The sequence below is a fragment of the Aphelocoma coerulescens genome, chromosome 7 (assembly GCF_041296385.1).
Source record: "Aphelocoma coerulescens isolate FSJ_1873_10779 chromosome 7, UR_Acoe_1.0, whole genome shotgun sequence".
In the NCBI taxonomy this organism is placed as follows: Eukaryota; Metazoa; Chordata; class Aves; order Passeriformes; family Corvidae; genus Aphelocoma; species Aphelocoma coerulescens.
In genome coordinates, this window is record NC_091021.1 from 19,021,394 (window position 1) to 19,049,134 (window position 27,741).

General features: G+C 48.0%; 2 protein-coding genes across 10 annotated transcripts in view; both read right to left on the minus strand.

The window, feature by feature from the left end:
* Positions 1-6,797: 6,797 nt before the first annotated feature.
* DLX1 (distal-less homeobox 1) lies at positions 6,798-10,089 on the minus strand. Its single transcript, XM_069021522.1, has 3 exons — positions 9,512-10,089; positions 8,803-9,002; positions 6,798-8,441 (listed from the first exon to the last, which is right to left on the minus strand). The coding sequence occupies exons 1-3, from the start codon at positions 9,822-9,824 to the stop codon at positions 8,187-8,189; spliced, it is 768 nt and encodes a 255-aa protein (XP_068877623.1). The 5' UTR covers positions 9,825-10,089; the 3' UTR covers positions 6,798-8,186.
* A 1,324-nt stretch (positions 10,090-11,413) lies between these two features.
* Positions 11,414-27,741, minus strand: part of METAP1D (methionyl aminopeptidase type 1D, mitochondrial) — a 47,839-nt gene continuing 31,511 nt past the window's right edge. For 3 of the 9 annotated variants that reach the window (XM_069020665.1, XM_069020664.1, XM_069020666.1), the window contains 5 exons: positions 24,319-24,482; positions 15,733-15,830; positions 15,046-15,093; positions 14,086-14,164; positions 11,414-13,950 (listed from right to left, as the gene is read on the minus strand). In XM_069020665.1, coding sequence (XP_068876766.1) covers positions 13,872-13,950; positions 14,086-14,164; positions 15,046-15,093; positions 15,733-15,830; positions 24,319-24,482 — 468 coding nt within the window. In that variant the 3' untranslated portion in view covers positions 11,414-13,871. The other 6 variants (XM_069020660.1, XM_069020659.1, XR_011151954.1 and 3 more) reach the window with 5 other exon arrangements.

Below are 27,741 nucleotides of genomic sequence, written 5' to 3' on the forward strand. Positions count from 1 at the left end.
TAGGTGCCTTTGCGGATAACCTCACTTTGATGTTGGGGATTAAAAAATAAAACGATAAAAAAAAAAAGATAAATAATTTTTATATGTAGATTTAAAACAGAAGCCTCCCATGTTTAAGGTATCCTTTTTAGCCGTGAACGAAACCGTCCGGAGGGGACGGGGACTGGTCACAGGCGGCGGTGCCGGTGCGGCTCCCGCCCGTGCGCTGCCTCCGGGCTGGTTTCGTGCCCCGACGGGGCTTCCCCGGGTCGGGCGCCAGCCGCGGCGAGCCCTCCTCTCCGCCCCCCTTCGCTCTCCCCCCGCCGGCAACCTAGCCGCTGACATGCCCCTGCTCTCTTTGATGTCTAGAGTCGTGGAAAAAAAAAAACAACGGTATTTTTGGTTATTTATTATGGAAAACTTATACACTCATTAATGTTTCTTTTACAATAAGCAGAGATTATTTAAATAAATTATTGTTTTCATGGTGCCCACTCTGAGGTTTTTTGGGGATAGGGGAAGTCGAGGGTGTCGATTGGAGCCCGTGCGTTCGCTGGGTGGGAGAGCTGTGTCCTCTCCACCCCCTCCCCATTGTAACTGTTGCTGCAAGCCTGCAACTTCCCCCCTCCTTCCCCTCTTTCCCGTCTACAGTAAAATCTCGCCCCTGACAGTCTTCTCGGCGAGGCCATGAATCACTCAGCGCTGCCTGCAGCAGCCCAGAGCCGCCCGCCCTTCCCCCTCTCCCGCCTGCTGGCGCCAGCGACATTTCACCCGGGACAGACTCCTGCCGTCTCACAGCTTCCCATGGCGGTCCGGAGGGGTTTGGGGCAGGGCCGTGCCCGGGGTTCCTAGTAGTCCTGGAGCTGTCCTCGGGCACAGCCCTGACCCAGAGACATTTCACCTTGCCCCTCTGGCAATGGCACCCAGGCGGGTAAACTGCATGGGATCTTTGCTTGGGCCACAGCTGGTGGCTGCCCCAAGCCCCTCTGTGGTGCTTCGAGGCTGGAGGCACCGACTCTTCGAGATGTGCCCCTTGAGGACTGGACCCCTAAGGATATTTTTCTCTGGGATGCAGCCCTTTAGCTTCATCCTGCCTAGCTGAACTCCTCTGGGATATAAATCGTAAGGGCAGGATCCCTCCAGATTGAACCCCTTTCCAGGCAGCACCCCCTCCGAGTTGCAGGTTCATGGGATGTATCCCTCGAGGGCTGGACCCCTCCAGGATGTGACCTTCGGGAACGCTCTCTGCATCCCTCTGAGCTGAACTCTCACTTTGGTGACCTTTGCTGCACCCTTCGGGGCCGCCCCGCTCGGGATGCCACCTCCCGACTGTACCCCTCCAACCCTGAGGGGCATACCCCTGCGGGCTGCATCCCTGGAGGTCCTGTTGCTGCAAGAAGCAAAAGGGAGTAAAAGAAGGGGTCTCTGGCCTTTGTCACCCCAAGGGCCCCGCCACTCTTGGAGAGGGCAGAGGGAGAGAGAGCCGTGCGAAGATCTCGTTGCAGACAAGATGATGGAGGCCCAGGCCGGCTTGCCCGGGGTAGGGAACGAGCAGCGTGGTCGAGACTCTTCCGTCAGGCCTTGGCATGAGGAGCCCGGGCGGGGCCGGGGAAGGCGGAGGGGGCCGGCACCAGAAGGAGACACGTCGGGAGGAGGGGGGGAAAGAGGCGGGGGGAGCGGGAGGGAAGATTGCTTCTGAGAGCTTGGGGAAAGCTTGGGGGCGAGGGGAGGCGGGGGTCGAAGGAGGAGTGAAGAAAAGAGAAGAATGACGGGGGGTGTTGGAAGACGAGAGTCGGGTGCAAAGAAAGAGAGAGGAAGGAGTGGGAGAGACAAAGGGGGAAGCGGCAGCTGCCCTCCGGTCCCGGCGCTGACCCGGCGAGACAGCCGGAGAGCCCAGAGGCGCCCCAAGAAACAGCGGGGCCGGCCCATCCCGCATCTCTCCCCTCCTTCACCCTCCCGCCGGCCTCGGGGAGACCCGGCAGCAGTGGCTTCAGCCTCCTGCTCGGGCCGGGGGGACGAAACTTGGCCGCTGGCGGGCGGCGAAGCGCTGGCGCGGCGAGCACGGAGCGGGGCGGCACAACTGGCGAGCAGCACCGTGGAGCCCCGCGCCCCAGTAGTCTGACAGTAGCTGTGTTCCCGGCAGCGCGGTGTTTCCGCGGGCTACGACCGGCAGGAGTGGGGGGGAAAAAGTGGGATACACCCCTTTGGCAGGTGACAAGTTTTGCTAAATCGGTCGTCCGGGATGCACGAGGAAGCCGTGGGCGCGGGCCATGGCCAGGAAGGCGACGATTCCCATTCCCGTTCCCTCCCTGTTCCCCCGCCCCATCGTTTTCACAGACGCTTCTCGCAGTAAATAAAGTTCCCCCCAAACATCTGCGCCCCGCTCCCTCCTGCCCAGCGTCTCCAGTCCGATGCAGCATTGCAGTGCGGAATGTTGCGCGGCTCCATGGGGTCGGGCAGGATGCCGACAGCGGCATGAGGTCCCTGGGACGGGGACCTGCCCAGCGGGGGAACGCTATCAGCGGTCGGGAAGCAGAGCACACCACACCCAGATCGGGAGCCTTCGCCCTTTCTTTCTGTTATTTAGTTATTTAGATTTTATTATTTATTTATTACTATTTATTTGCTGTCTGCTAGTAGCAGTCCCCTCTGGGATGTCCGCACTTGGTGTGTGCGATGGGGTTGTTCGTCTTTCAGCATCCCGGTATCTCCCAGAGCCCTTTCAGGCTCCGTATTTCGCCCGCTGCGCGCATCCCAGATGCGGCTCACACCGCGCTGGGGTCGGCGACGGCAAGCGGATGCAGGGGCGCGTTACAGCAGCTCCCGCGCGCACCGCAGATGCACACGTATAGATATGCGTGTGTTTGTAACCTGTTCTCTTCTGCTCTTTTCCTGTCCGATAGGACGGGGCAGACACCGCTGAGAGCCATGATTTCCCTCACAAAGTTACACGGGGATTGGCCGCCCGGAGCCGGCCGAAGCCGAGGGGAGCAGAATAACAGGGGGCGAGAGATGCTCTGGCCTCCCCAGGACTCCGGGAAGGATTCGGGGGGGGGGGGGGGGGGGGGAAGGGAGCCTGGGGGAGGAGTGGGACGATTCCACCCCACGTCCCAGTGCCGAGGTTCCCCCTTCTGGCCCGGTCCCGGCTCCGAGGCGGGGGGCGGCTGAGTGGGGCCGGTCCCGGGGGGGGCGGCCGGGGTAAGTGACGGCTCCGCGGCCAGCCCGGTCCGAGAGGGCGGCACGGCAGCCGCCCGGCCGAGGGGGCACCCTCTGGTCCCCCGGAGCACGGGCGGGGCCGGCCGGGCTTATACCGTGGGGAGGCAATTTACTCATTTGCCCGGTGAAAAGAGAAAGCACGAGAAATTCAATTAAAGCGGCTCTGGCAAAAGGAGTTATTTGAGGCATGAATGTCTCCCCTAAAGCTGCAGCAATCATGTGGCATTAGACACTTCCGGAATCCTATAGCCAACTTGAAAAATCCCAGACCCCTTTTTTCCCTAATTTTTGCTCTGATCTGTAATTTTATCCACATTTGCACTAGTTTGAGCATTCTGGCTCTCCCATCTGAAAGCCTGCAATTACTATATAATTCTTCGCAATTTCACATGTCCTAATATGGACTGTAATTTTTGCGCAAGACAATTTCCTGCTATTTCAAGCATCAACATTGTCAAAGTTGTATGTACATAATAAATGGGAATATCAATGCATAGTTTTTAGCATAACATCTTGACTCCTCGATAATTATATCCGTTCGGAGCCTACGCAGAATTAGCCTGAATTGCATGGTAACTGCTGCTGCTTTAAAATTTTTAAAAATTACTCATAATTTTCCCAAAGATTACCAAGATCTCGAGTGCACAATGTCATCAGCGTAATGAAGAGTAAACATTTATGCTAATAATCTGCAATTTTTTTCATCAGCTATAAAGACAGAGGCTATATAGCAGAAAATTTCAGTCATATTCTGCAAGAGCAGAGCTGCAAAAAGGCTGCTGCGCTCAGAGGCATGTGCATCTCTGGGGGATCTCAATCCACATTTGCACTCTCAGGATATTATTATTGTGCTCGGCTTCTTTTTTTTTTTTTTTCGCATTCTTTCTCCCTCCCCGATCCTCTCCCTCTCTCTCACACTCTCTCGTTCTTCTAACTTTCGTAGCAAAAAGCCGCGTTCGGTCCTTTCGTTTGTTGTAAAGCAAAGACTTGTGCCCAGAGCCTCAGGGACTGAGGCGGAAGGTAAGGGTGGCGACACAGGCTCCTTTCTCGCGGGGGTAGGTGAGTTTATGGGGCGCGACGTGGACGGATACCCCGCGCGGGCCGGGAGAGGGGGGAAATACCGGCGGCGGCTCCGCCGGCCCAGTCTCCCGGCAAAACTTCCCGCCGGCGGCACCGGGGCGAGGAAGGGAGTGGGACGGCGGGCCGGGCAACGGGGATGCCGCGCACAGCCGAGCCGCGCCGCGCCGCGCCGGGGCATCCCGCGGGCAGAGCCGCGCCGAGCCCAGGAGCCCGGCGCGGGCAGAGCGGCGCGGGTGCGGAGCGGGGGCACTCGCCACCCGGGACTGCCGAGCTGCCGGGGGCTGCCGGCGCCGGGTGAGCTCGTTTTCGGCGGTGGTTTCGTGGTGTGCGTTTGTCGGTTCCTTGCGAAGGGGAGCGTTACTGCCCGGTCCCGAGCCGGGAGGCGGAGGGGACATGGCACTTTTTCACTGGCATGAGAGCGGCGGTGGCGGCAGGAGCGGGATAGGAGGGCGGCGGCGGGGAGAGCAGAGCAGGCGGCGGCGGGGATTTCTTATCCCCCTCTGTTAAACGAAGGGAGCAAATTCCGAATGCAAACGGGCTTGGGCTCTGATATTTGATTTTTTTTCTAGTTTCAGGGGCCTCTCTGTGCTCTGCAATTAGATTGACACATGTACAACATCCCCAGCTATTCAAGGGGGTTCGCAGGGACACTCCAAGGGGATTTTTTTCCCTTTTTCTTTTTGGGTGGAAGATATTAAAGAGGTATCTGTTGTTTGGCAATTTTGCTAAGTCTGTCTTCATTACTTCAACATTGTGCATTTGCTAATTTGGAAGCCCCTTCCTATTGACAGCTCTGCTCCATACACCTGCAAGCAATTTGCAGAGCTCCAATATAGGAGAATTGCAGAGATGGCAGCTCGCACCTATTTTATTTTTTTTTTCTTCGCTTTTCTCAATGCACAGCAAATTTGGCTTTCAGTGCGTTATCTCTTTTGTTAATGCAAAAAGATTCCCTGGGCGAAAAAATTGCTCATAATTACCAGAGAGATGGGGAAACTGCATTAGAATAAATAAACCTGAAATTACTGTAATTATGTTGTGTTTGATGGGCTCGGCTTGTAATCAAGAAGAGAATACAGTGAAATGATGCTGACCCTCTTGGGTTTGCAGCTGTACGCGCACTTTGGGGTCTTTTTTTGCAGAAAAGAGTCATTTTGATCATCATTAAGCTGTGTGTAACCTATTTCAGAAGTGTTTGAAAATGAGGGGCACTTTTTTTTTTTTTTCCCCAACAAGGAAAAATATATCCCAAAATTACATTTTGCCATTTACAGGCTCATCCATAAGGTTGTATTTGCCGGGTGACAATTGGTAAAGGTATAATATTCGAAATCAGGACTTAATCATTGTAATGAGGTATTGTTTCAATATAAGCACCTTTGGATTATTCATAGTTTAATTAATATCCTCATTATGAAAATCTTCGAATCAGATATTTGATGAACTACTTGTCAGCAACAAGGCAGAATTAATTAGGCCTGTATTGAGATTAACATTTTCAAATGTACAATTATAATAGCCTCTAACTCAAGACCGCCTCGCTGAGAGAAAACTTATAATTTCTCTATTTGAACTGTTTAGCAAGACGTTATTGAATTAGGAGCTAATATATCTTTAAAGCCCTCCGAGCTGCCTGACCACCCCGCTCCTGTCTGGTCAAAGGTGTTTGGTCTCCGGCAGAGCCGCCCGGGAGTTGTGCGGGTCCTGGGGCGCTGCGGCGCCGCGGAGCTCTCCGGCTCCTCTCGGGACTTCGGGCCGCTCAGGACCGGACTCGGGCCGTGGCACTGCGGGAAATGCAGAGCTGCGGAGCGTTTTCCGTGTCGCATACAGCACCCCCGCGGGCCGCTGCGCCGCGTGTGCGCGCTAGGGCGGAATGCTGCGCTGCTGCGCATCGGCTGCGCACCGTCCCCGTGCACTGGGGAGTGGTGCGTATCTCGGGGTGAGCGAGCATGGCCCCCGCGGGGCTGCACAGTTCCCCCGCGGAACCTGCGCGCAGAGATGCGCAGGGCCAGCCGGCCGAGCCCAGCCTCTCCCGGCTCCCTCAGCTCTGTAGAGCTTTACCCACTCCAGCAATAGCCACGGGTTGTGCCCGGCGCTGCGCCACACCGGGGAGCGGGCACGGCTCAGTCCGGGACTGGGATGACGGCGGCGGCACAGGCACAGCTTTGCCTCCCGCGGCTCGGCTGTCGGGACGGCGGCCGCGGCTGTCCCGGCCTGCCCACATCCCCTTCCCGTCCCAGCAGCTGTGCCCGGTTCCCCCCCTCCCCGAGCGACCCCTCCGCCGAGGGTCCCGCGGCCCGTCGCGACGGCTGCTGCCGCCTAACTGGGACCGGCCGGGCGCACGGGGGACAGGCTGCCCTACCCGGAGCGCGTCGCTCCTCTCACTCCGTCTCGCCTCCGGTTACGGCCACTGCCGTCCCACCGCGGAGCGCGGAGCCTGGCCCAGACCCCGCTCCCGGCCGCGCTACGAGACAGGGAGCATGCATGTCTCTTTTTCCAAACCATAATTTTACTGTCTCAAAGAAACTTTATAACTTATGTACAAAGATTTGTGTGGGTTTTTTCCATTTCCTCCCCCAGATACAAAGCAATAAGTTAACATTCTCAATATAAAACTAAACTTTGACATATAGAACACTAAACACAGCCGAGCTCAGTTCATCACATTTTTCGAATTTCACAAGTAAAATGTCAAGATCTCAGTACACAAAGCATCATGTTTTACAGCCACACGAAACAGAACGGAAATAATAATAATAATAATAATAATAATTAAAAAAAGGCTAAATTTGTGCAACATGTTTACAGAACAATAATAATAATAATTAAGAATAAAATATGTACAGCGAGTAGCTCCTGCACGTCGGTTTGTGCATTTCGACTTCGGGCCGGCTTTGCGCGGGGAGGCCGCGTCGGGACAGCGCGGGTGTGCCAGCCCGTCCGCCCTCCCGGCGGGTCCCCCCCACCGCCCTCCGGGCTCTTGTTCCGTCCTCTGCGCTTTGCTTCACCTCAGCAAAGCGCTGGCAGCTGCTGCGATTCCACTTCAGAGTACCAAACAATGTGCATTTATTTCCTTTGTTAAATACGCGAGAAATGCAAATCATTCGGACCAAAACTCTCCACACCAGCGAAGTATAAAAGTTATTGTAAAAGTTAAAATCGCATCCTTCCCTCGTGGTGATTTATTCGGGGAGAAGCGGGGGGGGAACGGGACGACGGACCGTCTGTGGTTTTGTTTGAACTGTGCGTCCAAGCAGTACACTCAGCAAGCTGAGTTTGTTTTTAGCACTCTCATAGTGGTAATTTAAATCAATAAATAAAGCCCCTGTCTTCCCCTTTTAACAACAACAAAAAATATACAGATGGATACTGAAAGGTACAGAAAACGTCGCGGGAAAGAAGCTCTGGTAAATTGTACAGCTTCCTTCCCTCTTGCAATTGAAGAGACCGTCAGATCGGGGTAGTAAATAAATGACCTACATTTCAACAGACACAGACAGACAGACAGGACAGAGGAGAGGGCTTCCCCGCCCCCCAGACATCTTTTTCTGATTGTCCCACAAAGCCGCGGCCGGCGCTCGCTCTGCTCCCAGGCTGTTGTGCGGTGCTCGGGGCCGCTCCGTCAGCTGTCAGCGGTGGGAACCGGCCCGCATCACATCTGTGCTCTCCTGCACCGAGCTACCGTGCAGCGTCCTAATGGCTGGATGGGCAAGAGACCTCCTGTTTGTTTGTTTGCTTGGGCTTCTTTTGTGGGTTTTTTTTTAAACTCTTTCTCTCTCTCTTCCCCCCTCTTTTTTTTTTTTTTTTTCTTTCCTTTTATTTGACTTAATTTCTTTTTTTTTTTTCCCCGTAATAATTTTAATTCTTTTTGGGACCGGTAGTGCTTGCGTTAGGGGAAAACGTACATATAATCACATCAGTTGCGGCTGCTGCATAGCTTCTTGGTGGGCCGAAGGATACCACGACGTGTAGCTGGGGATGTAGGTGCCCGGGGTCCCCGACGAGGCCTTACCGGAGGAGGAGGTGGTATTCCACACTGGAGGCACGGGTGGTGAGCTGCCCGAGAGAGCCCTGCCGTTGGTCAAGGCGCTGCTCTCCAGGGCGGCCCCTCCTTGCTTCATCAGCTTCTTGAATTTGGAGCGCTTGTTCTGAAACCAAATCTTCACCTGCAAAGGGGAACGGGGCAGGGCTCAGCATCCCTCGGTACGGTCCGACATCCCCCCATCCCTCCCAGGGCACGAAGGACCCCCGCACCCGGCGGCCCCCCAGCTTCTCTCCCTTATCCCCCCCGCGATTTCTGTGTTATTTTGTGATGCCAAGCCACCCGTCAGGAAATCCCTGGGCCCACTCCAGCGGGTTCTGCGGGGGCTTCCACAGCACCGGGAGTGCCCCGCGGCAGGACGAGTGTCACCCCGGGCCCCGTTGCCCGCGGCTGTGACCCCTGTGCATTACGCGTGTAGTCTCCCACGCCGACGGTGGGGACACGGAGGGGACATGGGAGAGTGGCCGGCTCAGTCGGAGCTGTACCTGGGTCTGGGTGAGTCCCAGAGATGCTGCGAGCTCGGCTCTTTCGGGGAGAGCCAGGTACTGAGTCTGCTGGAACCTCCTGTTCAAAGCTTGGAGCTGCAAACTGGAGTAAATAGTCCTGGGCTTGCGGATTTTTTTCCCTTTCCCATTAAATCGAACTTCCCCTCCTTCTACCACAGTGCTTTTCTCCGATTCGGCCCCTACAAACAAACGATGCAGAATAAATAATAATAATAGCAGCAATAGCAATAATAGCTGTAACAGTAATAGCAGCAGCAGCAGTAGTAACAATAACAACAGCAACATCAACAATAACAATAATGAGAAGGAAGAAAAGTGAAGCTCGAGTAACGCTAACAAAGGCTCCGGCGATTATGGCAGCCCAGGCTTCTTCCCAGAGAAAGTTTGCTATTTTTACAGGCTGCAGTTTAGGTTTAATTACCCTTAATTGCATACATTGTTTATAGCGCTACGCAATAAATAATTACGAAGACTAATACGTGCACATCTGGGTTGGTTTCTTTTCCAGCCAAGCATTGTGTGCTCTGTGTATTGGTCCTCTGTGATCCTCAGCCTCTCTTGACTAATATTTTGTAATTTAATTTAATTTTTTACCCCCATAGATTTTTTTTTTAATACAACACCCTCCCTCCCGCCTTGCCTTCCCTCCTCCCCTCCCCCCCCCCTCCCCAAAGCCGAGTGCACCTACCTGTCTCCTCTAACCGGGTCTGAGTCAGGCTGGAGCTGTTGGGGTAGGACTGCACTGAACTGATGTAGGGGTTGGTCGAGTGGCTGCTGACCGAGTTCACATAGGGGTAGCCCAGCGGTCGGGAGAAGGACGAAGCTGTGCTGTACGAGCTGTCAGGCTGAGAGTGGCCCGCGGAGTGTAAACAGTGCATGGAATAGTGTCCGTGGGACATGGGAGAAGGAGACATTTGCTGGCTGGGCGGCCCAAACTCCATAAAGACAGCCTTCCCTGAGACGGGGCTATTTAGACTCTCTGGCATGGTAGTCATGGTCATTTCTTGTCGCTTGGTCTGTGTGTGTGTTCTCTCTTCAGCTTGCCTTTTTGGGGTCTGTTGTGTTTCTCAGGACAGGAAAGAACCCAATTTAAGCGAAACAGGGTTTTTCACTTTCCATTCATAAGAAAATGGAGTTTGTCTCTTTGAAAAGTCTAAGCATGATGCTGTAGATCTACACAAACTCGCCTAAAAGCTTTGACTCAGCCAAGTCTATGAATATTCATGAGACGGCGGAGCTGATTGGTCCGCCGTCTTGCATAATCGCTTTGGATTGGTCCGAGGCGCTCGGGGCTCGCCCGGACCCCGGTGAGCGCGGAGAGCCGGGTTGGCAGCGCCGCGCCTGCCCGAGCGCCGGCGGCGGCCGCACGCCCGCCCGCCCGCTCCCGGCCGGGCACGAAAAGGAGCCGCCCGGAACCCGCTCCCATCGCGGGCCGCCCGCTCCCGCCGCCAGCCACCGAGGGCTCCGAGCCGGAGCTCGGCGGAAGGCAGAGCAACCTCCTCCGCCCTTCTCCGCCCCTCGCCGCGCAGGCGGCGCGGAGGGGACAGCAGCCGCGCTCCGCCGGCGTCGGTGGGCTGCAGGCGTTCTTGCAGCTGCCCGCCCCGCTCCGGCAGACGGCGGCGGGACCCGCGGACAAAGCGAGCGGCCCCCGCCTGCCCGGCCGCGCGCACCCGCGGGCGCGCAGGGGTTCTCAGCTCCGGCCCGCGGGTCCCAGCGCCGCCCGCACCTCCAGATCGCGCTGCTCGGCTATTGCCGTTATTGTTTTAAAGGGAGAAAAGCAATCCAACCAAACAAAATCGCCCTGAAAGGCCCCAACGGCGCATTTGAGCTTAAAATTAAAACTTCCGCGTGCGTGAGCGGTAAATGAGGTGGGACTTAGGAGATCCTCCCCAGAAAGCCCACGATGAATCCCAAATTACTTTGCTAGATAATTAGAAAGTGTTGATAATTATTTCTTTCATAATTCTGCGGTGTGACTGTAACAGGAAAATGATCTTGTGAAAGTTCACACGTGCAGATGTATTAGTTACTGATTCATTTGATTAAATGCTAGTCTCAAGTGCTCTGATCCACAGCTGAAGGCGGCCCCATTAGCATAACACTGATGTTTAATTTTCATACGCATAATTAGCCATATATTTAACACTAATAGCAACATGCAGCCTTCCAGCATTAAACAGCCTGGGATTTGATCTGGCCTGGGCTGAACTTTCCCGGTTACACCTAGGCTGTCTAGGGTGCGCAGTTATCACGGTACTACATCTGTGCAATCAAGCACATTTTGGCAAAGGGAGAACACCAATAAAAGTGAACATTCAAAACAAATCGCAGCGTTGATGTCGTTAGAGGTATTAGCGCCGGCAGTGGGGCTGGGGCACCCCCGGCAGAGCCCGCACGGTGTTCAGGCCCCTTCGGGCAGCGACGGCCCTTGAAGCAGCCGGCCCCTGACTGTGCAAAGCTGGCACAACCGAGCCCCTCTGCTCCGGGTCTTTTTTTTTTTTTTTTTTCCCCCCTCTCATTAGTGGCTCTGTCGGTTTTAATTGCCCGTTTCCTAACGCCTCTTTTACTTCCTTTTCCCCTCTTTTTTCTTTCTTTTTTTTTTCTTCTCAGTGTTTTGGGGGTTTTTTGCTTTGCTCGCAATGTGCAAAGTTCATTCTCACAAACTCTCCGAGGCTTGGCGCGGAAGGGGCAGTGGCGGTGTTTCCGCACGCACGCGGTCTCCCCCGGCAGCCAGCTCTGCTCTCCTAGCCATGGAAGTGACCATCCAAGGCAGGTCAGCGAGCTTGACCGGGTAGGGAACAGGGCGCCCCGGCAGCTCCGGCACCTTTGCCGGCCTCAGCCTGACAGCTGCAGAGAGGGGAGGCCGCTCCCCGTCCGCCGGGGCTGCCGTCTTCTCCGATCGGCCGGACACAGGTAGTCCCGGGGCGAACCACAGTCCCTCCAACCCCGCCAAAACCCCGCGGACCGGTCGGTGAGGCTCTGCTCGCACCCGTCCTCCGGAGCAGGGCCACCGCCCCTGTGCATTGCGGGCCCCGTCAGCGCGGCTTCGGCGGGCGCGGAGGGGCCGCGGCCACGGGACGTCGTGACCACGCGGGAGCGATTGCCACGTCGGGGTTTTCATCAGGCTGGCCCAGCAAGACCTTCTGCATGACGGGCTTGTGCGACGCGCTGGCTGTCCCCGAACAGCCGAGACATCTCTTCAGTCTCGTTCGTAATTAGGATTACAAAGATGCACTATCAATGCCTCCGTCTGGCCGCCAGCGCTCCGCAGCGGCCGGTAAAACACGCAGTCCCACCAGAGTTACCGGCGGGACTTGGGAACGCAGCGATTACCAGGAGCTGCCGGCAGTCCCCCTGCGACGGGCTGCGGGGGGTTCCCTGCTCCCGGCTGCTCCGTTCCCGCCTCATCCCACGCCGCGGTAAGAGCGGGACAGGAAGCAGAGGGGCAGACGATGGTGAGAAACTTGACACCTGCGGTGCCATTCAGGGTCTCCCAGCGTGGCCAAAATCCACGGGAGGCACCTCTGGTGTGCCTCCGGGACGTGCGGGACACCCAGCTGCTCCCAGTACCCCTGGGCAGGTACTGGGGGCAGCGCGGCTGGGCGATGGAATGTAACGGAACAAAATACATGCCCCTCCAGGCAATGCCGACTGTCCTTCGCACTGTTTAATCTCTGCGCATTTGTAAACTTGGCTGCATCGTTTGTTTTGCAGGTTTTATGACCTTCCAAGCTCCTCTCGGGGAGGATGAAGCTGAGTGGCTGCCCCGCGGTGTTAGCCGTATCCAGGGAGGGGGATCCCTGCTTTCTGAAAAGATGCTGTTAGAAACTATTAGAGCTGAGAGCTCACTGTACTTGAGTGAAAGCAAACAGCAGAGTAAAGCTGTAAGAAAGACGCTTACTTTTGTCCAGGTCTACTGAGGGAGCCAGTACTGAGCCACTCTGGTTGCCTGAACCAGATTCAGGATTGCGTTGCCCTCAGCACGCAGCCCCATCTGCCTGAAATGAGGGACAAGTAATTTGTACCAAACTGCACCGCTGTTGCCATGGGCCTGGGGAACTTCTGGAAGTCCTTTAATTATCTTCAAGGCTACCCCACGTTTCACAGGACCAGGTCCTGCTCTGGTGGCCTCCAAATACCAATGCCAGACCTGTTTGGCTCGACAGGGTGGTCGGCAACTGGCTAAATTGCAAATCAACCCCGGCACCCCTGACAGGCCAGGGACAGGACTGCAGAGAGCACAGGGCTGAGTGAGACCCGGAGCTCATGAGGTCCTTCTGTTCCAAACTCCGTGCAGGAGTCGGGGCTCATCCCCTGGACTGCAAACTTCTCTGCCTCCATATAATGCTTAAACTCTGGCAGAGTGCCTCTCCCTTAACTAACATGGGCACCACAGAGCAGTGATTACCCCAAACCGGCTAATTCTTCAAGCAGGGCAATTATTGATCCCCGGAGAGGCATGCTTTGCATCTCATTTTTAATCACTTTTTGTGCTGTGTAAAAAGAGGCAAGAAGGATTGCTGCTGGGAATGATGCTGGGAAGAGTCTGCTGCCTTTGCCTGACACTCTCGGGAAACTTTTTTCCATCCTAGTAGGAGTTACAATCTGGGAAACAGCACTGTGTTAATCGCAATGAAGACAAATTGACTCCATACCTCAGCTACAAAGGGAAAATGCTATGTTTCTCTGTCCTCTCAGCTGCTTAAAGACCGTATCATCTGATATCTATTTGTCCCACATAGGATTTGGAAGAGAGAGGAGCCGCTTTCTGTCCCTAACCCCAAATAACCCAAACCCTTTGCCACTTGCAGACTCTCCTTGGCTGCTTCAAGGGTCACAAAAAAGCTAAGAACTTTTATTAAATACTCACCAGGTAACACAGAGAAAGAACTATGTCCAGAGCCAACCCCTTAAATTGCTTTTTCCGTCCCCTGGATTGACTTATGCAGCACCCATTCCCCACAGAAATTACAGAAACCTCTTCTCTGTCCCGAGTGAAACTTGAAATCCCAGAAGTACAGCAAGTCCCTCCACTCCTTGCTCCATCTTTAGGCTTCCTCCATCAGTTTAGTGAGGATTTCTGCTCCCTCTGAGGTAATCACAACAGTATGTTCAAATTGTGCCGATCTGAAATTCACATTTAGCAGTTATTAGGGGGCAAACATATCCACCATGCCTGAAAACTCATTTGTTTGGGTTTTTTTGGGCTGTCAGTGATGAGTTCCATGTCTTAAGAAATACCAAAAAAACAAAATCAGGCACCTTTTATTGTCTACAGAAATTGCAGTCCATTTATCCTCCAGAATCTTAAACTTGGGGGATCCTTCCATTATTATTGGCTCTGCAGCAAGAAAAACAAAATATATTCTAAAGTTAGTTGCACTCCTGTGTGGATTGTGAAACAAGCAAGAAAGGGAGGGTGTCCCAGCAGGTAGCTCCCCTTCCACACAGGTCCCATCTCCCTGGGCTGGCACTCTCTTGCCACATTCAAATGTGAACTAAAAAGGAAGACAAAATAGCAAGGTAGGAAGTTGCCCATTCCTCTTTTGTAAAAGCAGGGAATTTTAATCAAGCTTTAATTAAGACCCCGTGGATAATAACCAAAGCACCAACCACATTTATAAACAACAGATAGTTTTAAATATTTGAATTTTTAAAACAGGCTTAAAATGTTCATTAAATCAGCAAAACAACAATTTTCTTATTTCCCTCTAATTGCCGCGCCATTTAGCCACACAGTGAGAAAGAGGGCTTTCCCCCCAGCAGTCCTCCACGACTGGAAGTGAGCACGATCAGTCTGCGGGGCGAGGCTCCGGCTGTTACCGCCGCCGCAGTCCCCAAACCCAACAGCAGCTCTGGCAGGCAGCGAATGACTAAGTGCCACCAGGCTGCTCGGCTTCGGGGACACGATCACATCCTTCTCACCCTCCTCAAATCAAGTGTGCTGGCAGAGTCTCTGCCTTGCCAAAAATATGAGTCATATATTAGTAAAATTTATAATTAACATTTAATTCTTTCAATCTTGTAATTTGAAAATTATTTCACCCAAATTGTTTCTGATGCATTTTTAAAATGATATTTTAATCTGTTCCCTAAGAGGTCAACCTCATCGACGTCCCCCTGTCTGCACGGCTATTTCTATATCCCAATAAAGAAATGTTACAGATCTGGGCTGCTCCTTGTGTGCTTTTTAACAGAAAACCATAGCAGAGAGTTACAAACCTATTGTGAACGCCATTCCCTCTTCCATTAACAAATCACTGTCATTGGCTACAAAAGAAAAAAAAAACCCGCGTTTATGCATCTGTGGTCCTTTTTTTTTTTTTTTTTTTTTTTTTTAAGAGAACGCAACCAGCCCTTTGTTTAAACCCCTTTTTAGTTCGCAGGTACTGTGCGCCCGAGCCCTGTTACGAGCCGGAGCACCCGCCGAAAGCGATCCCAGCCCGGCCGCAGCGAGACCACCCCGACGGCGGCTCCGTCCAGGCCGGGGGATTTATATTTCAGCAGAGATTTTTCTTTGCCCCGTGACAAACTTTGCCGGTTCGGGCGCGGGCGGGATGCGGAGGCGCGGGACACGGCGGCTGCCGCCCGGAGCGGGCGGAGGAGGCGGTCCGCGGCGCTCAGCTGCCCCGACAACTCTGTTACCGAGCGACTTGTCCTCAAAAATACCCGCGCGACTCTCAGAAAACGAGGCCGGGGATGCCCTCCAGCTTCCCAGCGATTCAATCTCCCCACCGGCAATCCCCCGCCCCGCCGGACCGGCAGCGTGCGCGGGGGTGAGGGTGTGTGTGTGTGGGGGGCTCTGCTCTCTTTATCGCCCTCCCTCTCCCCCTCCCCGGAGCCCTCTCATCGCCCGGGCGGAGCGGAGCGGCGCGGGGGAAGACGGGCGCGGCCGGCGGGGCCACTTACCATGGTGCCACACCTCGGGGTGCCCGTGAAAGTACGACCCGATGCCGTGGCCGACGAAGAAGGGGCAGACCTGGAAGCCACCTTGCCACGCCACGGAGCTGCGGGGGCAAAGAGGATCTGTCAGGGTGCGTGTCCCGACCACCACCCCGCTACACGGCCCCAGCCCCTGCTACCGCGTTGCTACCGACACTGGGTCACCACTTTGCGACAGTTCCGAAACAGTCATTGAAGCGAGCATGGGTGAGCATTGTTAGGTTTCAGAGTTAACATGCCTGCCAGTAGAGGCTGGTAGCTCCCGTGCCAGCCCTGCTGGCTAAGTAAAACGGCAGTGCGTTGTCTCCCTGCTTGACGGAGGGCAACCTTTTCCACAAGCACACTGGGAACTCATTTTAAGATGGCACAGCTAAAGTTGTCAAGTTGGGCAGCCAAGGCCCCAGCACACCATCAAACTGCAGCCTCTACCGAGTTCTCTGTAAGTGCAGAGCCTGTGCTGGGCTGCATACCCAGGGGCCTGCACTGGGTTTCCTGCAGGAGAAGACGCTCCTGCTGCCAACAGGGAGTTAAGACCCCTACTACTTCACTTGCATAATACTTCAAACATTTAGTATAAAAATGAATTGAAAGTCCAGCAACTATGTTCATGCTAAATAACAATATATTTCTAATGAGCCTATTTGCCACAGAGGCAAAACCAAATCATAACAATTACAGTGTTTCAGTTCTGCCTGCGAGATCTGCCCTACCTTTCACAGCCTGCCTCAGGGAGAAGCATCTCTGAGAATTCCCTGCAGGACCATGGCTGGGCACTGATCCCTATCCATGCTAGGAAAGCAAATTCCTACTCCAGTTCCCCAAAACTGGAGGACCTGGAGATCCATGGGGTATCCTCTGTCTGCTGGCCCACCCCATGTCAGCAGGCTTCACTTTCAGGCTCTCCCTGTACTCAAACAGTGGCGGAGGCAGTGGTGGACAGAGTGATTTGAGGCAGCTCAGCCAGGAGGCCTGCCCATATCCAAACCAGAAGAGTGCAGAGATTCAGGAAGATCTGGAGATGGATTAGAAGTGACAAGAAAGTTACCCTTGTCCCTGCATATCATCCCCACCCTATTTCTAAAATCAAACAGGAGCAAGACAGGAAGGCATTTAGCCTGAAGATATTTTGCCTGTAATATTAAAAGCTTCATTTGCTTATTTTGAATGAACGTAAGCACTGAAGAACTTCAGGTTTTTCTGTATTTACATCTTAGAAAATGCTCTCTCACGGTTTCACTACAGGTGGAAAACAGAAAAAGTTAAGAAACTCAACTAAAGGTAATGCTGTTGCAGAAATTAAAGCCTGTTAAACCCCATGGGCTAGCTTTTATTCAGGTGCAAAGTGGCCTCAGCTTGCTGTACAAAGTAATCCCCTTTGCACACCAGGCTCCACAGACTCTGCAGTGCTGGTTCCAGTGCCCATGGGTCATCGTCCCAGAATTTAATGCCACTCAATTGAGGGACATGCTGCTCCACCACAGTGAAATGGCAATAAGAGAGAAGAGTTGGTTAATAAGGCTGCAGTGTTCAGACCTTAGAGCATGTTTTAACAGGATTTGTATATTACCTTTTACCTACCCATTGCTCATAACATATCTTCATTAATTTTGGAGAAGAATGGAAATTTCAGGTTTAGCTACCCCCAAACTCCAAAGTACTGGCAAAAACGATTACCAATAAAGCTAGAAACTGGGGCTTCATTTGTTTGCACTCAAAGTCTGGGCTTTATAAATCATTTATATATACATAATCTTTATACATCAATTATTTTGAAAAAAATCATGAAAGATTATGCAATGATAAGTCCTATTAGAAGTAGAAAATACTTTCTCCCCTCCCTTTCTATCATGTCCCCCATATCTGGGTCAGAGACTGGGCCTGCTGGCTATGATGCTGCTGAAGGCCAAGCAAGAAGTACAGGGAATGGCGATGAGTTAGAAAGCCAGATTCCTCAGAAACATACACAAAATCCAAGATCTCCAGTGACCAAGCCCAGAGCAATGCAGATGATGATTCCCATATGAGTGAAGTGATTCTCTGAAGAGAGATTGGGAGAAGCCATCAATGCAACGTATGATAAGGTTTTTTTTCATCTTCTTCTGCCAGTCTTTTTGCAAAATCATAAACAATCACACTAACTGTTCAGCTTTGCTGACATCCTTAGATGGCACCCCTGACCACTGACAGAGCATGGCCATTTTTTGTATTACTACGGGATTTTTTCTTCCAGAAAAATCCATGTTCTGTAGCAAGACAAATAGTTTTTCTCTGTGCAGCTATTCTTCTGAGCACCATGCCTACATCCTTTCCAGTGAGCAGGGGAAGCTCCATCCTCAGCATTCAGCTACTGCCAAGGAGGGTGGCAGTAAGCAGCAGGAGCTGCATGTTGGGCACCAAGCGCGCAAGCACCAGGGCACACAGAAGGCAGTGTGACAACAGTATCCTGTCCTCATGCAGTCAAAGAAATGGTTCATATGCATTTCAATGGTGAATTCTACCACTTTCTTGCCAAACAGCTTGAAAGCAACTCTCTTTGCATCAGTACTTCAGTGGTTACTGTCTGTGATCAAAACAGGGGATCCTGGAGGAGATCCTGGAGCTCACAGGGCTTCGACATCTACACTGACAGACACCGTGCCCCTCCTTCTTCCGTCTTGTCTACATACACAGCCTTGGTATTCCTTACATAAAATGTAACATGGTCAACGGACCTGAAGTGACACACAGAAGAACTGTGGAGAAAATAAGCTGCAGGTATGAAACTCAGCCACTCTCAATCTGGTTTTAGTATTTGCATGTGTTTCAGAAGGTCTTACGAGGCGTTTCTCTCCATAACTACTAGCTTTACTCTGGAGTATTTAATAAATCCTAGTGAACTCTTACATCCTTGTGGAGTTACAGTAGAACACCCAATTTTCATAAAAAACCAAAGCTGCTAATCCTAGCTACAACTTGCAAAGGTAATCCTGTAAATGTACATGTTGGCTATAACTTTGAAACAGCTCTCAGAAGGGTGAATTGAACTATTGGTCTTGGTTAGCCTCTCCAGTCTCCAGGATTCCCAGGCTGTGGAATCTGATTAAAAAATCAAGATGCCAGGGAGTGGAGCATTTTTGCATACATTTACCATTTGTTGCTGACAACAGCTCAACATTTTGGTCTCACTGTTTCACTGCCCAGCTCAGGACCTGTCAGCTTTCCTACAAGACAACCTTACAAGACTGCAGCCCCAGATTCATCAGATGCTTCTTGCAGACAGGCAGCATAAGCTTAGACAGATGGAGGAGCCCTGATTGCAAGTGGTAAAGCAGTGAAGACAGGAGGCAGAGGTTGGCATGGCTGAGCTGGGCCGCCCAGAATCTGCTGTGGGAAAGGATGTACCCTTGTCCATGGGGCACAGCCCAGCAAATAGTTTCCAGAGCAAATGCTAGGGCAGCAGAGGCACACCTCACAAGACAGCTTCAAGAGAAAAAAAAAGGGTTCTTCAGAATAATCATTGTTAAAAACACCCATTGACAAAATTTATCATCACACATAGTAATCTTTGTTGCATATTTGGGCAGAGGTGAATTGGGCAGGATTAAAAGCATAATTATTTAGTGAGCCCAGTACTTGATTTTACGTTTTGCTGCCATGTGTTCCATCCCAGTGGCTGCAGTGTCAAGAGTAGCTGCAGTGCTGCTTTGCTTTTGCTGATGGCAAAGCCAGGCTGAGTGTCTGGCATTGGGATGGATCAGCAGTGATGCAGCTGGTAAAGGAACATCACTGAGGGCCAAGCTATCCTCCTGAAGCCATTGTCAGAGCCTGTCATATGGTGGTATCATGCTTCGGAGAGTGGAGACAGGGGAGATGGGTGTCAGTTGCCATCTGAGCATCCTCTTCCCGTGTTGCCAGACAACAGCTAATTCTCTGAAAGGAGGGATAAGTGTGGAGACATGCACTGCTGTCCTGACAGCAGCCTAACAGGGAAATTGCCACAAAGCAGGAACAGGCAGGACTGACTCTCCAGAAAGCTTTCCCTGATACTCAAGCTTTCCCTGAAAGGAGCTCTTGGGTGATAAATCCCTCCTGTTAAGAAGCTGAAAAGCAGGTTGAAAAAATTTCGTTAGGGGGCTGTCCTGTGCAGATACCCTCTAGGAGCATCTAGAGGAGCATTTTCTTTTCTTTTTACCAGATTTTGTCACTTTTTCCTCAAGGTAGGTCTGGTCTAGTATTCTTAGCACTCGCTGAAGAAAAAAAAGTGAAACAATCCCATTTTCAGGATTGATAGCAACTGCTTCTCTGAGCTCTGTGGTGGCACAAGGGAAGAAAGAATTTAACTGATTCAACAAGATGGCATAAACTGCTTTGCTACCAAGGATGAGCATCCTGGTGAACTGATTCTCAGCCAGGGATGCTTCTCCCACAGTGCCAGCTTCTCTTACCAGGGATGAAACTTTATCAAAAACAGTCCTGCAGAGCAGCAGGACATGAATGGCTGAAGCTGTTAAACAAATCTGTCTTACACTTCTTGGCAGTGAACATACTTGAGAAACACTGAAAGTGATAACAGCCCCACGATAATTTATGTAGAGAGTTTTTGTTTTTCTTTTTTTTTTTTTAAATTAAATTAGAAGTAATCATGTCTGTCTTAGATATATTATTAGCAAAATGGCCACTGAATGGCATACTTGTTTTTTGTTGGTTTTTTTTTTAAGTATTGAAACCAGCATCAGCTTAAACTATACTTATCTGTGATAAAAATACTACTTTGAATAGCACCAAATTATTTAATTTGAGAAATTACAAAATTCTACAGGGAAAATATTCAAGTGTTTTTTTATGAAATAGTAATCCTAGACTGAGGGAATGCACAAGTTCAGGGATTCCCTATAATGACAATAAATGTTGAGGTATAATTAGTAATATTTTTGAAAGCCAACAATTGTTTTTTGAAAGAAAGGTACGTTTTAGTTTCAAACTGGAACACAAATTACTGTATTTTTCTTACAATAGTGCTGAACTTTTATTTGAGGTTCTCTGTTTCTGAAAGCAGACATGATGGATTGAAATAAAAGATAATTTATTGCAATGCTTACTTTCAAGTGCAGAGAGAAGCAGTGTAATTGTAATTTACAGTAGCTGTCAAGGAAAATCTATCACAGATGACATTAAAATGACTTATTTTGCCTGAGCCACTTATTGTTTAAATGTGCATAATCTGATAGAAACAGATTTTTAAAAAAAATCTGCTTTATATTGTTCTAAATTAATATCAAAACATATACTTATGAGTTAAACATTTTAAACCATTTATTAATACTTTCATCGCTATGATTTTTTTTGTAGGAGTTGAAATTTGGTTTATTTAACAACATCACATTTAAGTTTTTTAGCTCTCTACACTCACAACATGTTCATGCACCTAGACTCACCATCTAAAAAAGCAGATTTCAAACTAGATTTATTTTTGTCTGAAAATGTCAGAAATGGTAGAAGAAAATGGACCATAGGGCCCAACTCCATTTACACTGCAAATGACCAATAGTTTTGATATGCCTTTCAATAGAAAGGGGTTAGCAAAGACCCAAATTTTCCTAAGGAAGGTAACTCCTGAATCCATGCAATCTTTTATTTGCAACTTGTAGCTGATGGGAGAATGAACTGCTGTCAATGAAATACTCAGTGTCAGCTACTGAGCTTCCATAACAAAGACTATGTTAGAATATTGACTGCAAACTTACCCAAAGATATATTTTTCTGAAACCTACTGTAGAAAGGAAATATTCTGATTATTTGTGCCTAAGATACATTCTGCATATGACTTGAGCACCTTTATAAAAAAGCTGATGAAAGAAGCCTAGACACATTTCCATTCTGATGGACCTAAATGTTTTCAGCTTGTAGGTGCTTGCTCTCAGGCATTTATGATATCTAACTCTTGTGAAACTTGAGATTTTGATGTATATATGTATGTATTACATGTCTGTCTGCAAGCAAATGTCAAGTGACAAATAACCTGAAACACAGCTTCACCAAGCCAAGGTGATCTTTCAGCAGAGGCAGTGTTAAAGTAGTTCTAAACAAATCAGCACATTTAAATTGTCAACACGATAAAATCTTGAGAAATAAAGTTAACGACCTGCTATTTCATATGCAGTTTTGAACAGCTACTAGCTTCAATTAATCTGCTTTGCAAAGGGGACACTGACTATATATTTACATTTTGCAAGTAAACTGACCTCTGTACCAACACAGCAAAAATCCAATGTCACATTCAACTCTGTTCTTTTTCTTCTTCTTCCTTTTTTTTTTTTAAAAACAGCTAGGATTAATGTAGTGAATCTGTAATGAAATGCATTATCCTGCATGGAGATTTATCAGATTTTCCAACTGAATGCCATGCTTTGCTAGCACTAGCTGGAGTTCACCTGCATGTTGGTGTGGCGTGTGGCTCTTTTTTGTAAAGAGTTAAGTTGAACACAAAAAAAGGGAACAAAGGTCAGCACCCAGCCGCCACTTGAATGTGAGATTTTTCTTTTTATTCCCCTTGATGTATACTAGGCTCTGTGTTATTAGTCTTAATGATGGAAAATTGTAGTGTTGATACAAATCTTTTTTTCAAAGTAGTAGGCGGGAGCTCCATTTGTTAGTAAGTTTTTTTGTGACTAAAAGCCATGGACAGTACATTTATGTAGCAGTAAAAGGCCTAGATGCTCTTTCCATAGCAGAGCTAATTATTCCTACTGTGACCTTACTGATCTACCCTGTTCCTAGTACATCTCATCTGCACGCCTGTTCCTCTGTGTAGATGGTGTCAGAGAATATGAAAAACCCTATAATGAAACCATTTTCATGATGGAGAAAGGCTACTGGAGTTGCACTTGCTACAAAGAGGCTCAATTATATGAGTAATTGTGATAATTTTCTACATTCATAGCCTTCAATGGGGAAAAAAGAATGAGAGCCACAAAAGAAAATTACTTTAACAAGAAAGTACAGAGAGTAAAAATGGAAGAAGAGACAAAAAGGGGGAAAAAATAACCAGAAAAAAAAGTTTAAAAAATAGATCTGGAGGGAGGAATAGCAAGACAGGGAGAACAACAGAAATGCTCAAAAAGCCTATGTGCAGCTGTGTTGCACAATTAAATTGAATTTTTTTTCTGCAGTTGATGAATGTGACTACTGCAAATGTGCCTCTGTAGTTAGCTATCATTTGTTGTTCCGTGACAGGAAAAGGATAATTACCTCTCAGAGAGAATCAAAGGCTGACATGCCCTTTAGACACAGCCATGAATGCAGAGCTCGATAGAATGCTTGAATAAGAATCCAGTGTTCTGTGCCCCCTTCTACTCAAGAATAAATTTTGTTAAAATGCAAGAGCACCACCAGTAAATTTGTTGAACCCTAGGTGTTCAAAAATAAGAGGTGCATCTATCGACTCATCCCATTTGCAAAAATAAAACTACATTTTGAATTCACTTCTATTATATTCATGGACAGTAAGATAGTGAGATATGCATTAAATTTCTTTTCCCAGTAGGGGTCTGATTCAACATTTCCTATGAAAGAACAGAAAGACACTATCCTTTTTCTCCAGGCTAGTTAGCCTATAATTTAAAACTGTCAAAAACACAATTTTATACAAAGTCTTCAATAAAAGCTTCTCAGATATAACCCAGAGACGTTTTACTAAAGTTTGATTCAGACTCTGTTACAATATTTTTAAAGCTATAAATATATCTAACTGATATTTTGCCATTCTCTTTTTTTCTTAAAGTATTTGAAGATTTACAAAGGAAAAAAAAAGCAGCATCCTTTCAAGGTGACTAAGCCTTGCAGCTTTTAAGTAATCAGAATGAATTCAATAGCTTGTTGGGACCATTAGCAGTCCGAAGAAGTATTGCTTAATGAAATGTATATGATATATGTCTGTTTCTTCTTTTTGGGAAACATTTTAAAATAATCCATAGGTACCTTCAAAAGACTAAGATGTATTTTTATTTAAAGCCATCAGCAGAAGAAGAGTCATGACTGCATTTACGTGAAAGCTAGAAGAGATGCAAAATAGGGAAAAATCTCTGAATGTCTGCTCTTTTTTCCCTGTGACATTAGCAGGCACTGCTCTTTGTAAGATCAGAAGCTCTCGAGTTAAATATTTTCATAGTTTTTAAACAAAGAGCTTATTTATGTTGACTAATTCCTTTGTAACATTCAATGAAAACAATGGTTTCTAACTGTCTTACACTGTTAGACAGATGTGATGTGGTGTGGTGTCACACACAAATAAAAAATAAACAAAAGCCCACCGCAAATTAAATCTGTTAATTTAAATCTACTTTATGAATATCTTTGTCTCTTTCTACAGTTATCTTTGCTGACCCTAGTGTAATTCACTTTAAAAAAAATACCTCTTACCCAAGGAACAACATTATATCTTGGCAGTTCACATACTGATATCAGACTGAAATGATGGTTTTGAATCATAAAACATGTCATCAGCTTTATACCAAACCACCAATAACCTTTGTCCCACTTGCCAGCCCTCCTTTTACTTGTCAATATAAGGCTTACCTGATTGTGTTTCCAATTACAGAGAAGGGAGCCCCTGGTCTGCAAGCTGCAATTGCTTCATCTCTACATTTCCTGGCAACCTCCACTAACTTTTCACCAGATTTATCCACATTGCCCACCAAAAAGGTTTCAGAAGTGTCACCATGGTAGCCATTGTAATACACCTAAACATATGCAGAAATGCAAAGACATTTTCTCATTTTGCATCCAGAAACAGATTGTCTTCTTAATTAAATCCATTCTTTCTAGGACCAAGATATATATTGCAACAGATAGACAGGTAAGTCATATTTGCAAGACTGGAAAAGCAAAACATTGCAAAGGAAAGAGAAAAAGCCTGAAAGATTGCAAGGTGCCTAAGGGTTGCCAATGCTGCCAATTAAAAATTCAAGAAAAGCAGAAGCTGCGCATCAGCACCCAGCAGTGCACCAGACAGTGAGTGACACTGCTCAGCTACAGGACATGAGGACAACTGGGCTGTTTGTGAGAAGATGGGTGGGGGCCATGGGTGGGCTGAAGGGGGCCTTGGGGCTGTCGGGTGCCCACCCATCCTGGCCCCTGCCCCTGTAGCCAGGGACTTGCTTGCACCCCAGAGGGGCAGGGCACTGAGCCCCAGTGCTGGCCGTGGGCACGGGGGAACCTGTTGGCAGCTGGCAGGGAGATGTAAGTCTGCAGTCAGCAGCCCCCGCTGGAGCTCTGAGGTGAGAGCCATACCCTGCTACCAACAACCAGAGGGAACCCCATGGAACACATGGACCAAATCCATCATCAGCTGTTGCAGGTTTTCTTTAATCTCATTTTTAAGCTGCAGTGTGGCATTAACACTGGATTTTACTTCTGATTTCCAGAGATGAATTTTGAGAGAATAAACATACTACTGCGGCACTGAAAATTTTCATGTTCTGAAAATGAAACATGCTGTTGCATTAAATACACTTTGTTTCTTTCTTTTTTTTTTTTTTAACATTTCATAGGTTTTAAATGTTAGCTCTCCTGAAATTCTCTGTTGAGCACAAGAAATCTTGACTATGCACTATGGAGCTTTGCAACACACCATTAAAATGGGGTTTGCAGCTCTGCACCATGGCAGGCAGGCCCATAATTGTAAGACCAAGCCAATTTTCCCCACAAAAAGACAAATTATAACAGTGCACAGTTTTGATCTTCTAAAACATTTTTTCTCCCCCAAACAGTGGGCAACTATCCTTCTACAACTAATTACTCACCAAGCTCGAACCACTGAACTTTTGCCACTGGCAAACTATTTGTGAAAGACAGACTCACATTCTTTTTGGTTGATTCCAAACTGAAAAAACCCCACAACCCCAAAAAACTTACACTACAGACAGTTTATCCCAAGGCCAGGTTTGTCTTCAGGCTGAAATGTAAAGAAAATGCAGGCCACTAGGAGCAAGGGGTATTTTAAAGAAAGGTGAGTGCCAGCAAGGGCCTAACTGGGTTGCCACCACTTCAGCAAAAAGCAGCTGCAATCCCCCTCTACCCCTTCCTCTGCCAGTTCAGACTACCACAAAATCTTTATTTTTGTATTTAATGCCCATTGGGTAAATTTTAAACTAGGTAGTTCATATTTAAACTGAACTAGTTTGTTCTTAGCTCTAGCAAGTAAAACACACAAGCCCCCAAAATTAAACATCATCATCCTGGAAAAGCAAACACAGATTTAAAACATAAGAGAGTTTAAAAAAAACCCCAAACCAAACAACAACAAAAAAACCAACAACAAAACCAACAATAATATTTACTGCAGTTCATCCACTGCAATTACGTATTTCTGATGTTAATAAACTACAACCACAGCAACTGTAACATACTATTTCCTTAAAATTCAGTGAAAGACCAAGTTGTAAGAAACATTAACCTGGTAACAATAGGCTGAAAATTGCACTGTTCTGAGGATCCAGTAATGGATAACACTGTTGTCTCTATACTAAAATGCATTTTCAAGTCTATGTGTTTCAAGCCTATGAAATTTGTATTTCATCTATGAAATGCTATCATCTTAATTGTGCTAAAATGGGTTTTTTTGTTCAGATAATTTGTACATAGTGCTAGGTATTTACACTTAACCTGAGTATTATTTAATTACTTTATAGAACCTGTACACAATTATAAACAATTTTTGTGCAATATTTACTTTGATTTTTATTCTGTCCAGCTGTGAAACGTCCTAGTTCTGTTCATTAAAAATAAGCTAAGAGATCAGTCAATAATGCTGAAAAGTAGTATTTTTTCCTCAGCTGTTTTGGACTAAGCAATTACCACACATGGCACAGTTCAGTTTTAAATTAAATTTTAAAAAAATCTTACAAAGATAGTCAGCAATTCCCATCCTTGCAGGAATCTTCACAATCACAGACATGTCACAATTTATTCTATTTTATGAGAGTAGATTAAAGGCATAAATCTATGTCTTCAAAAAGGCCACTAACATTTAGTCAGACATTTGTGAAGCAGAGTGGACAATATATGTACACTATGTTAATACAGAAATATTTTATTTACTTTATAATGGAAATTATTTGTGATATGAGTCTAGACTAATCTAAGGTATCATTATTATCTTGACGGACTGAACAAAAAGTAAAATGAACCTTAAGGAGGTACAAAGAAATACGATTTAAATCCTTAGGTGTTACAAACTGATTTAGTCTAATAAACTGAGCAAAGCAACACCAGTTCACCAAAGTAAAAATGAAGGCCAAAATTAAAGTTTAAATATGCTAGATTGCACTGTGTAAACCTGATAGTCAGAATTCTACTATTAGAAAGTATGGAAAATTTTAAAAGATCAAAAACCCAAGCCAAACTAAACCCAGTTCTGGATCACATGTGAGTATATAATGGGAAAAAGGTCATTGACCCTAATTTTAATAGAAAAAATATTTTAGAAAGCTTGAATCTCATGCTGAGAGGAAGGTCTGCTGAAGATTTCTTCACTCTGCCAGTATGAAAATAGTATCAAGTTACCAATAGTTTCTTTAATGATTTAAAAATCTTGTTTTTATGAGATTCTACTCCCTTGTATGTGACATATTATTGCAAAATAATGGTGGGATTCAAAACCTCTGTGTTCATATTAGAAATAAATAGCACTTCAGAAAAATATAAACATGCACAGCAAAAAGAAAAAAAAACTTCTGCAAGACACAAATATTTTTTTCATAAATGAAATGAGAATTAGGTTTCCAGTTCCTGTGCTTTCTTGCTCCTAGGAAAACCCAGCCCGTGTTTATTTAAATAGCTATAATTGATGATTCCCTGGAAATATTAAGTCACGGTTATATCACACTATTTCTGTTTCTGCTCAAAAGGTTCAGGGCTTTTATACCAGAAATGGAACACAACACTACCTTCGGGGATTTTAATAAATGTAGGGAACACTGCTAGCAAAAGAGTTGCTGT

Bases quoted from the DNA above. Each gene is read 5' to 3' on its own strand.
- DLX1 (XM_069021522.1), bottom strand. From the start codon at position 9,824: ATGACCATGACTACCATGCCAGAGAGTCTAAATAGCCCCGTCTCAGGG. The intron at 9,003-9,511 runs GTAGGTGCACTC...GTTTGTTTGTAG, and splicing joins GACCCGGTTAGAGGAGACAG to GGGCCGAATCGGAGAAAAGC. The intron at 8,442-8,802 runs GTACAGCTCCGA...TCCCCTTTGCAG, and splicing joins TGGGACTCACCCAGACCCAG to GTGAAGATTTGGTTTCAGAA.